The sequence below is a fragment of the Poeciliopsis prolifica genome, unplaced genomic scaffold, assembly GCF_027474105.1.
Source record: "Poeciliopsis prolifica strain line A6 unplaced genomic scaffold, Auburn_PproV2 SCAFFOLD002, whole genome shotgun sequence".
In the NCBI taxonomy this organism is placed as follows: Eukaryota; Metazoa; Chordata; class Actinopteri; order Cyprinodontiformes; family Poeciliidae; genus Poeciliopsis; species Poeciliopsis prolifica.
The window spans coordinates 3,308,599-3,322,835 of NW_026562377.1; the positions used below are offsets into that span (position 1 = coordinate 3,308,599).

General features: G+C 36.6%; 1 protein-coding gene across 1 annotated transcript in view; it reads left to right on the top strand.

Moving 5' to 3' along the window:
- Nucleotides 1-14,237, top strand: part of LOC129371674 (ephrin type-B receptor 1-like) — a 97,630-nt gene that overhangs the window by 26,239 nt on the left and 57,154 nt on the right. Inside the window, exon 2 of the mRNA XM_055048389.1 lies at nt 14,161-14,225. Within this exon, the coding sequence (XP_054904364.1) occupies nt 14,161-14,225 (65 nt within the window). The remainder of the gene's footprint in view (nt 1-14,160; nt 14,226-14,237) is intronic.

A 14,237-nucleotide genomic window follows, 5' to 3' on the forward strand; every position in this document is an offset into this window, starting at 1 on the left:
ACTTATTGCATTCTCTACATCCCTACAATTTCTTTTAGTCATTTCTTCTCATCGCTCTTTTTGAAAACGGCATTTTTTAAAAAAGTTATGACAAATGGACCTAAACTTAAAAAGACCTGTTTCCCCCCCAACTTTGTAAGTGAAATTTGTTTACATTTTTTGGTTTTATTGTGGAAAAATATGAAAATGAGCTCAGGCTGAGGGAGAATTAGAATTGTGATGGGTTTAAAACAAAGATGCATCAGTATTTCTTTAGTGTGAAGAATAAACTGCATGATATGAAAATTGTGGGACATCAGATGTGAAAAGATGCTGAAGATCTTTGTGTCAAAGGAAGTGTTGGAAAGTCTTCTGTCATCTTTCAGGGAACCAGATTTTTACCTCTTAGAGTTAATAAAGGATTTGCGTCCGTATTCGACAAAGGCAAAAATATGCAATATGTGCTCTTACAAGAATGATGGGCAATTTGTTTACTTCAGATTTGAAATTTTTTTAAATTTATTTAAAAGTTATTGAAGGACTGAGAAACTAAACTCTCTTCTTTCAGAACAAAATTATGCAATCAGTCTGCAATTTGGATTTCTAAAACAAACGGCTTCATGAGTCTAATTCTGCAAATTGGCGCTCAGTTTGAAGAAGGTTCTCTCAGACCGTAATGAACTCAACAAAAAGAATCTAAAACTTCTGCAGAAGGAAAATCAACACAATGTGGGTCAAAAGCTGCTGCTTGTTCCCAGTCAGTTTTGGCAACAGTTTGGAGTGCTGCACAAACAATATGATAAGTCTGTAAAAGGAAATTATACAAGTAAACAAAAAGAAGACATCAAAGCATCAGACAAAAAATTCAAAGGAATGTGCCTTGAAAATACAAGACGCACAAGAAAGGAAATAAAAAAACACAAATGGGTAGAAATGGGAGACAGTATTTGTGAGTGGACTGTAAGAAACAGGCTGAAGGAAATGGGATTTACCTGCAGCAAAGAAGGAAATATAAACCACTACTGACACACAAACTGAGGAGGCAGAATCCTCTTTGAAGAAATAAGCCAGTTTCCTCAATCATTCATGTTCCTCCTTTGCTGTAAAGCAAAGAAGCAATAGATGGTGGTCATAACCTCAACAGTATGTGAACATGGACATTTTAAACACGTTTCTCTTTCTTGTCTTTGAAATAAGACATTATTTTATGGATAATATATTATCTGGTCGCTCAATAAGAATCGTAAAAAACAGAAATTTGATTTACTCCATGACTTGATCCAGTTGATGTTACTCTGTTCCGTCTGACTTTTTTACATAATCAAATAACTGCGTCAACATTGGTGCTGTGCCTGCAGAAAACCTAGATTTTAAATCCTAAGACGCTACATATGTTTGATTAAAGCGAGGGTAGCCCTCAGCACTGTGAGTTTAAGTCGGGATGTGCAAACTCCTCTCATTCCCAGATAATCTGGTCTTACATCTGTGCCAACTGAGGTCTTTGTTTGCTTGAACTGTGAAAGGGCTAAATCAGAATAAACCTTTTGCAGTTTGAGCCTAGAATAAAGTAGCAGCCTTGGAGAAAGATTTAAATGAAATACATGCGTCATAGCTTCCACAGTGGACAAAGATGCTTCTATTGATTTGTATTTCTCACATAAACCAAATTTCTTTCGCTTCTTTAAATGGATTTTCAGTCCTTTTCTTAGCATGTACTGAAAACAAATTTCAAAAATACACAGATAGTGAAAATTATACTGGAATATAAAGATATCTTAAGTTATTTTTGATTATACAGTAAGTATGTTCCCTAAGTTTTAACAAAGTGTCAAGTGAAGTTCAGTTATTTCAAAGCAGTGCTTTAATATTTTATCCAACTTATGCAATAAATTATAACCACCTCATGTTGGACAGTTCACTTTGAAAGCCAAGCAGCTCAATCTGACTAAGAAGCCTCTCCAGAAGTCAATTTAACTTGTCCCGAGTTTCAGCTGGAGTCCATTTTGAAGCAGCTCCATCTTTCTTGGTTGGTGCCCCGTCGGTCTCTGGTGCAGCAGTTTCCATTCATGCCTTTTCTGTCCTTACATCTGTGATTGACTGTTGGTTTCAGATTGCAGAAACTTGGCATTCCAGCAGGAATCCTGAACTTTGGTCTAAACAAGTTTCGGAAAGAACAAATTAGAATTTTGAAAACTCAGGCTATGATGAGCCTGTCTCAGGAAAACATGCAGAAAAGAGGGTAATAAATTACTTACACATCAAATTCTTGCCTTAATATTCAAAAATTATTGAGGCCTAAAATAAATGAGATTTATGTCCAAAGTAGAAACAGATGAGTTTAAAAGTTTAATGAAGCAGGAGTTTTGGACATGAGTCACATGGGAAGTGATAAGTTATGAGAAGAGACTTGGCAGGAAGTGACCAAGTGTGGGAGGAATAGTCTCAGGGAAGTGACTTTAGGACCCCTCGGATGAAACCTACAACAAGATGGAGTGAACAGAAGTGAAGAATGGAAGTAGAGAAAGATGGATGAAGAGAATGAGGGATGAAGTGACGCCCTGCAGATGGGAGAAGGAGGCCGGCGTTGAAAGAACGTCTCAGACTGAGACTCATGGTTGAGCTGAGTAAATATAGAATGCTGGATAATTAGAAGGATGTTGAGTCATTTCCCTGATCCTAAATCAACGTTAACGGTTTCAGTTTTCAAGCTTTTCACCAAAACTGTATCAGAATATGAATTCAACGCATATGAAAAACATATGATGAAATAAGGAATTCATATCCGTCTATCAATAATTATTAATTGGTTTTATGCTTTAAATATCTGAAATACTTATATACTGTTGTGACATTTCCTGTATTATGCACAGTTTTCACTCCACACTGTTTGTTTTTAAGCAGTTATGAGGCACAGCGGTGAAAACTGAAAGGGCTCCGCAAGTCATTTAACAAGAGGGAGAGAGTTAGTTGATGTCACCAACCTGTGTTAGCTGGTTGAGGAGATGAGGCCATTCCTCCGCCTACATCCCCCAGAATGCTGTGCGGTTCAGCGTTTCCTTTTGATATTGATCATGTTTCTATCACAACATACACTATTTATTTATAGTCCAGAGCCTCATCTTTCTTTTACAAAGGGCCTTAAATTGCCAACTTTAATACCAACAAATATTGTTTTTTAGTTTACAGTGTTTGAGAATTAATTCAACTCCATATTTATCAGAATTGATGCACTGCTGCTTCTAAGCTTAACAATGCTAACATGCTAAAATCACATCACAAACTGTATGTAGGTCACCCAAACACTGCAGAATGAAGAACTCCCATTTAAAAGCATGATGTCTTCCTTTGTATTCACTGTGTAACTTGCATGCAGATATTCTAGTCAGTCTTCCCCAGTGTAGTTTACACATGATTGAAACTTGACACCAGTAATTATCGACGTTAACAGAGTGTTGACAGCATTTTCCTCCTCATATCGCCCCATCCCATCCTATTCATATGTGAACACATAACCTTTCATTTGTGCCTATGGAAGCTATATATTACATGCTCACCATTAAAACTCTTAAAATTGCCCTCTTTTTGAACACACTGAACATCACTTTAACGAATGAGCCAGCCTGTGACGGTGTCTAATGTGGCATCTGCTTTCTGTAGTCTCCATCAAAACCCAGCATGTCACATTGAGGTTCGCTCCTCTTGTGCTCATCACAAAGGCACAATGGATTCTTCCACGGTGACAGGCTGGATGCCTCTCACAGCCCATGAGAATCTGAGCGAACGTGTGCACTTTTTGTTTTTGTGGCGGTGGCAGTTTTGTTTTAACTTTTTTTCTTTTAGATAAAAAGAAAGACAGGCTTCAGTGAGGCTCAGTTCTAAAAATAAGACCTTCTGGTTTTATTGTTGCTGTTTTCTCAAAGATTTCTTCATTCTTCACAATGCACAGCACACCCTGTTGTCAAAAAAAGGAAAAAAAAACTCCCAATATATTGTAGTTATATTTATAGCGACAAGCCCCCTGTGTGACAGCCAATCACATTTTGGTGAACGACAATACATTTCATGTGTTTTTAAAGGCCCTGTTTCATGTTGTTGTATTGAATTATCTAACATAATATGTCACAGTGACAAGTCATCAAACCAAAAAAATTCAACATTACAGAAGCTTTGGCAGGAGCATTTCTCAACCCTCTCCTGCAGCGACGCGAATGATGGAGAAAGCAATAAATTGTAAGAAGGTGAAGGTGAAAAAGAGTGTTTTAAAAAGCCATTTGCTGTTTCCAAAAAACTTAGACGAAAACACATAGGTAATGTTTTATTACAATAGTGACTGAAATGTCCTTTTTGATAGTTTAAAAGTACATTAGATTTTTTTTTCTTGTCTAAGAAGTAGAAAATAAGTGAAATGAAATGAAAGGGGGAAGTAGATTAGAAATGGCTCCTACGGATGAAAGCATTAAAAGTAAAATTGACAAACTCTGATTTCCTGAGTTTGCTTTGTGTGTTAAATTTGGGATCAGTCTTTATCTCAACACGACTCTTACACTCAATTAATGGAAACAGTGACAGGTCATCAAGCTAATATCTCGTTACTTTGCTGATGAGTTTGTATGAAAATCTAATCTAAAACTGAGACTCTAGTTCTCTGTACCCTTCACATAGATCACAAAACATGTTTCCTTCACATGGGTGGATTGATCAGTTCTGTAAATAAGGATTTCTGGATTATTTATAATTTGTTGGTGAGCAGTTTTTTTTATCTACTTGGATGCTGGTGAATTTTTGGTAAGTAACTTAAAATATACTTAGCAATCATGTGTATTTCTATCATTTAGAAAAGTAGACTGCAGGCGACATCTTGCATGCTTTTTGCGAATTTCTTCCATAAATAATACTTGCATCAACCCAGAAAACTTGACTTTAACAACTAAAATAATTAATTTCCTTTTGAGGGGAATCAATTCACCAGATTCGTATCTTTATTAATTTAGAAAAAAAATCATAATTCTTCCTTTCGGAGGTTTTGCAAATCAACTTCCACAACAAACCTACAGAAGCACTGCAGCATTTTCATTGCAAACACTAAAGGACAAAAGCTTCATGAAGAAGTTAAATCTACTTCTTGCAGTTGGCGCTAATTCCTGAATTCTCATATTACTTGCAAAGCTTATGTAGTTACTTTGTTACCTGTTATTTTTCCTACTGCTTGCTTGAAAAACTGCAACATAAAATAATATTTATACTGCAGAAAAGTCAGACATTATTGTTAAAATGTAATAAATGTGTATATTATGATTTTATAATGTTGAAATCATATGGTTAGAGCTGTATTTCTCAGGACTCTACTTCCAGAGAAAAGAGTCTCAAATAAATACAGCAGGGTGTCAAGAGTAAAGTGCTTACATTAATTCATAAGTCGTACACACACACTTCACCATGCTGACAGCAAACTTAAGACAAAACCTGACTTATTGTTAAAACTGCGAGAATTTCTTTGGATATTTTCTACTTTTTGTTAGCTAAGTTAAATGACTTGCACTTAAGATTCAGTAAGGTATAAATAAATGCTCCTATATGCATACCCTAATCAATAACAACCAAACAAACCTTACAAAACACCAATTATATGTTGCATCTAAGCACTTGGTTTTGAATTCTTTACATTTTTCTATGAAGAATAGCAGAGATGAGAAGGTTTGGTAGACAGAAATAGTTTTGCAGCATCGACAGGATGATTGGCTGTAAAGTTGGCATCTCTACACGGACGAGCTGCAATGATTCATCTCTCAGGTCCTGCCGTCTGTTACACTTCTCACACCCGCCATTTCATTTATTGAATACATGAAAAATAACAAGGAGAACAGTTCAGACAACACCAATAAGAGGATTTCCAACAATGAACATTTGTCATGCAGTTCATGGTAAAATGAAGAATGATGCGCATCATGTCGGGCGTCAGGTCTTTCCTGGGCGCCATGTTTGTCTTCGATGCATTACTTTCAGATGCTGTTCATCAAGAATCTCTTGTCAACTTTTCTCATTTCCTTCTGCACTCTTTGTAGAGTGTATCATTATGGTCAGTTACAAGGACTAAAATGGCCAGAAATTGCAGAAAGTGGAGAAAAAGAGGCCAAACTGATCAAGATAATTCTAGAGGATGGCTTCTTAAAAGCAAGAAGTTAAACTTTTTCACTAACCTTTAAAACTTGAACTTCTGCTTGATGTTGTGAAATATCTACTGCAGTTTAACTTCTATGAAAATGACAAACCACTTGGACACACAACGTAATGAAACACAGGAACCTCAGGGAACCATCAGGATGTATTGATGTGAAACTGTTTACTGATTAAAGCTTGCTGGGGCAAAACGGCAAGTTTACAGACAAAAATGAGCTGGAGTTGATATTCCTCCATTTCGAACTTAATTTCCTCCTGCAGGGTGTGTAAACCTTTATTAAAGCTCCCAGAGCTCATCACTGGGCTTTAACAAGACCATACACAGGCTCGTTATGTCTCTTGTTTACTTCTGATGTTATAATGAGGACTCTGACTTTAAGCCATTCATTTTAGTTATTAAATACAGAAAAAATACCTTAAAACATTTAAGCACAACACAGAATGTAAACCCACAGACCATTAGAAGTAGTTTTTAACTGAGTAGGTTTTTTTTTTAATTGCATACCACCTCTACTTAAAACCATATTTTTTTATGTATAAAACAGAATTACAGTGTGTCCTTGTTTATAGATTTGGCTTTTGACCTATTATCTGGAGTAATGGAGACAGACATTCTAGGAATGTGTATAATTTCACAATTTCTTCATAGATGCAATTTGCCTTTTTGAGCATTTGAGCTGATTTTCAGCACCTTTTTAAAAAATAAGGTTATTAATATTTATCTGAGTTTACTTTTTCTTTTAAAAACACCACAATCTAAATAATACTTACAAGGACAATATTATTGTGCTAAGCCTTTGCAGTGATATTTTCTTGTTTTTGAAATCCCAGCTCATTAGAATGCTACCTCCTCCTAGCGTTGGCATATTTACAGTAGGTATAAAAAGTCTACACCAAAAAATGAGCTTTGGGGATGTAAAACAATAAGATCATGAATGATTATCACAGAACTTTTTCCTCCTGCAGTCTGACATGTATCCTGTAATCTTTCATTGAAAAACAAATAAGTTTGTGGAGAGAAGTTTTCGCAATCTACTTGCACAATTTTAAACTAATCGTTAATCAACATTTGATTCGATTCAAGGATTCAGTCTTCAGTTCACATTTTTACACTTTACACCAATATGATATTTAACTGGAACAAGCAAAATGACAAAAAGTTAAATTAGGAAAACATTTCTGTTAACTGAAGTAAATAAAATGGTAATTAATGGATAAATTATAACATACATTTATATAGGTACCTAAAACATACTGAATTTAGAGATATGAAACCTTTTGTTTTTGTGCTTATGAATCTATTTATTAGCCATTCGATCTGATGTTGTATTTCCAGAAAAGCGCTTTACATCACCTGGAAAGCTATGACTTGGCGTGTGCCAACACCTCATAGAAGAAACATTAAGCTCACAAAAGATGCGAAATGTTTGGCTAAACACAAGTATTACAAAATTAACGTAATTAAATGACAAGAAAACCCTCAACTCTAGTCGAAAAGATTCTAAAATCAAACTCTTATATTTCAAAATACACTTTTAACCTTTACAGGCTGAATTTAAATTTTTTCTGCATATGCAGCTCTTAGTGTAACTGCAGTTGTATGGTTGGGTCTATTTCTGCTGAAAGTGTGTGTTTTTAAACTGCTGAGCAGACTCTTTTGAGACAGCAGGGTCCTCCAATTAGGCAGTTCTTCTGAGCGATGTTTGAATGTGGAGATTATTGGGAGGAACTGTACAGGCTATTTGTTGAAGCCTGTGTTTTGATGATGGGGACTTGTGCAGATTAGAGCAGTTCTGAGACTCAACAATATGCTGTAATGCTAAGCTTGAACATTTAGTTTGATTTTATGGGGAACTAGTGTAGATTTTTTGTTTCTCTGGGAAGGATGCTATGCTTTTGTGTGGTGATTAGTTATTTATAGTTTCCATAAAGTGTCTTGTGCTACATAATTTCTGTTGTAATATTGTTATTCTTCTTCACAACTTCTGCACAATACATGCACATTTTGTGTGACAGTGCATGCACACCTGTATATAAATGGTAAATTGGGCTAAGTCTCCATGTGAAAGCGTTCCCCCTTGACTGGATTGTTCTAGCGTGAAGCCATCATTCCATATGAATGCCTGATCGGTCAACGAGTTTCACTGCGGGCACCGTGACATCTTTGCTCCCCGAGAGGGCTTTTAACGTCCACTGGATGTGTGTGTGTGTGTGTGTGTGTGTATGTCTGTGCATCTGTGTTATTTTGGTGTCCTTAACTCTGGTTATTGGTTTTTACAGCTTTAATTTATGTCCCTCCGTGTCTTGCAAACAGTTGTATAGTTTATGTTGCTCATGTCATGCTTTTCTAGTCTTTCTGTCTTATGAGAACACACATTTCAATTAAAACTTTTGCTCTGTTTAGAAGATAATCTTTTGAGATGATATCAAATTACAAAGAATACTACTTTCAGGTTTTGAAGTGGATCTTCATATATATTTTTGCACCAGCATGATCACTAACAAGAAAATCTGTAAGATTTTTAGGGAGATTTTAGACTTTTTTTCAACCTTCCTTATTATCCTCCTTACATGGGGTAAATCTGGATCGACTCTTTATTGTTTTTTACTTTATCAGTAGGTTTTGTGTTGTATAGTTTGTTGTTATTGGTCTTGGTTATCTGTCTGCAGAATGCCCTGCCATTAATCAAGATATTGTTGTAAATAAAAACTGCTTTTATTGAGCCCTGCCTCTTTAAATGAATAAAACATTGCCTGAAAGTCATACACTATCATATGAGACAAGTTCTGAAACATTTTGAAGGTTTTGACATGTAGGTAACTGAAGATGCTAGGTTTTTTACCAGTGCAGCATCGATTAAAACATTTAACAATTCAATTATCTGATTATTTTGTTTAATTTTTTGTAGTGTTCCCAATTGAGGATTTTGCAGCATGCGCAACTCAAAGGAATGTTTATTCATGAAGCTCTAACATCATCCTATAAGACAAGATTTTATCAAAAATATCGGTTTAGTCAACTGGAAACAAACAGGTGAAGTAAATGGACTAAATACGTTTTGCACTACGTCCACATTCACACACCAGTTGGTAAGCAACTGGGGCTAAGTGCCTGATGGCACGTTGAGATGTCACAGGAGGAAGCTGGAATCAAACCTACAACCTTTTGATTGCAAGACGATTAACTACCATTGATCAACAGTTCTTTGCAGTCTTAAATAATGCATTGCAGCTGTCTGGTGGTAGCTAATGCAAGCATATCCGCCTTGCAGCAGCAGTTTGTTCTCTTTACTTCCACCTTGAGGTGCAAACAAAGAATTACAGTCAGATGTGACAATGGACTTAAAAATCAATGGAGTTGTGTTTAAAATTGTCAAAATTGCAAGCTGGAATGACTATTTAAAGATCTGAAGTAATCAGTCCTCATCCAAATATGCTACTGCAGTAAAACATACAAGTATTTATTTACTTTTATTTGATTATATGGTGGCCCTGAAGTGTTTTTGGCTTTCCTGTGTCTCTGGACACTGAATGCACGCTCACAAGCACACTTAAACCCTCATGCAGACATGTAAATCAGGTCTAATTGTAGTGTTTGAGCTGCAGACTAATCTGGTTAGAACACGCTCGGCTAATTAGCAAAAGATGAACTGACCTCACTTGCTATTTGACCTCCAGCACTTATACATCATGTTTATAGAAAGAAGGGAAGGGAGAAAGAAATAGAACAAGCCAGAATAGCAGATTTACTTCCACTCCAGCATCTGCTAATGAAATACTTTCCTTTCTCCCTCATGGGCCACAAGACTGATTTAACAGCCTCATTCACTGCTATAGATTTACCTGTTGTTTCTTCTGCCATAAAATGGGTTTTGGCTTTCTTCACGGATGTGGTGCTGGTTGAGGAAGTGCACCTCTGTGGGGGTGGAAGGCACACTGCGATCACATCCTCCAATGTGTCAAAAGTAATTAGGGTGATCGGAAAGCATACCCTATTATGCGCAGAGAGGTGTGTGCTGTGTGCCGTTAATTAGAATGATGAGTAGACTCTAATAAGGCGAGCTCAGACCATAAAATTCAGCACTTGTCTGGTTTTGTTCTGTTTCGGCTTCTTTTCTTCTTTAACAGGAAATTTACAAGGTAAGTAAAAAAGATTTAGGCCTCTTTATTGAATGACCGCCCCCACCACCAAGTCTAAAAGCCGAGTGGAAATAAGAGTACTGCTAACCTGTTTTCACCAGCTCATTGCATTCATCATTAAGGAAGAAAATGCAATCAGATTTATGAATAGATTTCTCGAAAGCCCAGTTGAGAATCTGTAAAGTCTCTTTATTACGTTGATTTGAAAAGATAACACAAGATGTCGGATGTTCTGAGGAAATAAAACTTTCTGTCAGTGTTTAAACATTACCTCTCACTGGGTCATGATGCTCAAGCTGTTTTGTTGGATCTAATAATACAAAATGACAAGTTATATGGCCTTCCCAAGGATTTTATGGGCAGAGTGGTGCTATCAATTTTCAACAAATGTATTATGCTATATACATAGTCTGTAGTGAATTTTCCTAAGAATGCTCCATCAGAATGGTGTTTTGGTTGGTTGTGCATGAATATAAATCAATCATTTGTAGAACTATCTTTTTCTATAATTACATCTGCAGAGCTTTGGAGATATGTCTTTAACAATTTTGTGCATCTGGATGGTAAATTTCTGTCAATTTCTGATTCAAGCAAGGATGGAGAGTCTCTAAACCATTTTCAACCTGGTTTCAAGGTCATGTACGCTGCAGCTAATGGCAAACTGGATTTGCTTCTATTTGAGTTTTGTTCCAACAATTGCTCTAATCTTCGGACTCAAATAGAGATTTGTGAAGAGCAGAATGCTGCTTCCCTGTTGGCACATTGATGTCGTTTAGCTTCAGATGCCATTGGCCTCTTGGCTGCTCTTGGTAGGCATGTAATTGTGCCGTATCCTTTAGTTTTAATTCAGATTTTAAAATCTAAGGGTATTTTTTTTTATTACCGAACTGTTTTTTTGTTGTTGTTTTTTTATATCATTTTTTTCCCGCAGAGTTTTTGCAGCGCTAGTGGCTCGTATTTTTTATAGTAGGGAGACAGGAAAGAGGGCAAGAAGAGGCGGGAGGACATGCGGCAAGGGTCGCCGGGACCGGGAGTCGAACCCGCGACGTCCGCGTCGAGGACTGAGGCCTCCAAACGTGGGGTGTGCTGACCCCTCAAGCCATGTTTTCATCAATGTTTTGAAGTATTGCATTAGAGAAGGTTGATGGAAATGACAAAATTGGAAATAATTTCCTCAATTTTATGAAAAAGTTTTCTCCCTTTTTAGTTAATGCACTAAAACAGAGATGGCAACATGTTTGCCAAATAAGCGCTGACGTAACGAATCCCAGTCGAAACCTCCAGGTCAGAGAGGATAACTCTCTGTTTCTCTGAATACTTGATGAACTTTTTAAATGATAAGTTTCTCTCCATAATTATTGGATTTTTTCATCCAATAATTATGGAGGAAAACATAATTATTGGATGAAAAACATTGGGGCATTTCATTGGTATCATTTGTTCTGCCGTATGCTTTAGTAAACCTGCAAGATCTTCACAGAACAGCTGTATTGATACTGAGTTTGATTAAGCCTGACTTGTGGAGGCAGTTGGTTGCAATAGATTTTATTTACGGTATCAGAATCGAGGGGGCTTACAATTAAAATTTCTATTTGTAAAAGAAAAATGAAAACTCTAGACCTGTTAATTTCCCTGTTACACAATATTTTCTGCTGGTTAATTTTAAAATCCCAATTAAATATCCCAATGTTTGTGATTCAATGTGACAAAATGTGAAAACGTTTAAGAGGTATTTGGATTGTGCATAAAAATATTTTGAAAGGTAAAAATGATCCAGCAGGCGAAAAAAAAAAAAAAAAAAAAAAGGCTTCCTGTGAAAACATTTTAAAAATTCTTTCTGAAAAATCACACCAAAGCTGCAAATTACACAGCAACACAATTTTTGTAAGCTTCAGTAGGAAACTTTGAAAGCAGACATTTGAGATGAAAGTAAATTTACACAATTAAAACACAACCTGGAAGAAAGAGTTGGATAAAAAATTAAATGAAGTTCCCGGCAAAAAAAGACAAGCATGAAAGTAAAGGACAAGTGAAAGATGGAGAGGCAGAATAAGGAATATGAAGAAGATGGGGACGATATGAGGAGGAGGGGAGCTGATAATGAGAGAAAAGGATGACTATATGAAAGGCTGCAAGAGGAATGCGTGTCAAGAATAAAGGCAGAGGGGGAGCTGTTTGCCTGAGGGTGCCTCATGGTGTGATGTCGTTGAATCTTCACACCATGTTTTGTTACAAAGGGCTGTGTAAGGGTCTGGCTTATCAACTTGCCAGCTAACTTATGCTGGCTGGAACGTCTCGTCTTGACTCCTTACAGTGTTGTCACTGGTAATTTTGTGCACATTAGTTTAATTCAACCCCAAGAACCACGGAAGAGGTGTCAAAAAGGCACAGTAGTCTGAACTTGAGGCCATAATAATGTGCGTCAGTGGAGCAGAAACACAAACATTTTTTAGCAAATAAAGTAGAAGGCAAGGATTTCTCTTTTAAAAAAGCAACATTTATTATTGGAAGGTGTTTTAAAATTGGTGCTAAATTTCTTAAATATTGGCATATGACAGTTTTTCTACTGGTCTGTACTTGGATTAACATGGAATTTTCTGCAGATTATTGGTTTTGCTGTAAAATATTATTTGTATTAAGTCTTCTATTTGTATTTTAACCCTCCTGTGGTCTTAATAGACAGGGGAAGTTGGACGCCATGAGTTTTTTTATTCTGTCCGCAGTGGGGTGTGTGTCCTTTTATGATCTTATTTTATTTTTTTGTGTGTGTTTTGTGACTTGACTGTCTGATGGGACAACCCCCTGCTTCCCTTCTTTTCGTCTATGACATGCTGTGCTCCTCCTGAGCGTCATGCTAAGGGGTTAAAAAATACAGTTTCTAGAAAGAAATGGCTTAGCAGGCTGGTATGATTATTATTAGATCCTGATATAACGTACAATGTCACCATAAACTGTTGAGATGATTCTGAATACTCGGTGTAAAACATATGTCCTGGAAATTTGTATTTTGTATTTTCTTTTTAAGCTTTCTTCTTGTTTTCAGGAAAGTTGAGCTTCTATCGTAGATTAAAACAGTTTTATATTTCCAATTTGTCTCCACACATTTTCAAATTTCCTGGAGAAGCAGCAGCAGCAGCCTCTCTCCTCACAATCTCATTTGTTATCTAGGTCAGCATTTGTCCCTGATCACAAAAAGAGCAATATGAATAGACACGACGCTATGTTAATGAATAAGCTCAAGATTTTTTAATGCTTTCGACAAAACAGCTTTTTACATGAGTGGCTCAACCACAAACTATCTGTTCTGTCTTCAAGAGGACATTGAAACATCTATTTTAATGTAGTAGTGCGCCTGAAAAATGCAGTTGAGTGAGCATTATTTTTACACAATATGTAGATTAGTTAGTTTAATTTTTCTTTATACCTGGTTGTGGCTGTAGCAAAGTGAGAAGATGGATGGACGGATCGACAGACATTTTCAAATATCAAAATCAAATTCCATATTTTTCAGACCGGACAGAGATCTGTTAAAAAAAAGTTAGTCTGCAGCTTCGATCAAATGGATTACGTTCGTCATTACTGGGCTACATTACTTCTACTTTTGTTTGTACTGTGTTACCCAAAGGCCTCTCCTAATTATGGATTCTTATCTAATTTTCATCACAGCGCTAACAGAATAGAGGAAAATGTATTGCACACACTGTGCGAGGTGAGCTTTTATGAGTTTGAATGGCAGACACCACAAAGCGGCGGCGAAGCTGGCGAATAATGAACAGACTATTAATTAAACCCATACCTGTCCTCTTTCTGCAGCGCATTCTTTTCACCTTTTTCTGCCTGTCTGTCTCCCTTTTTGTCTGACAGAGACGGTGATGGATACACGGACGGCGACAGCTGAGCTCGGCTGGATATCGTTCCCTGCCAATGGAGTAAGAACAATG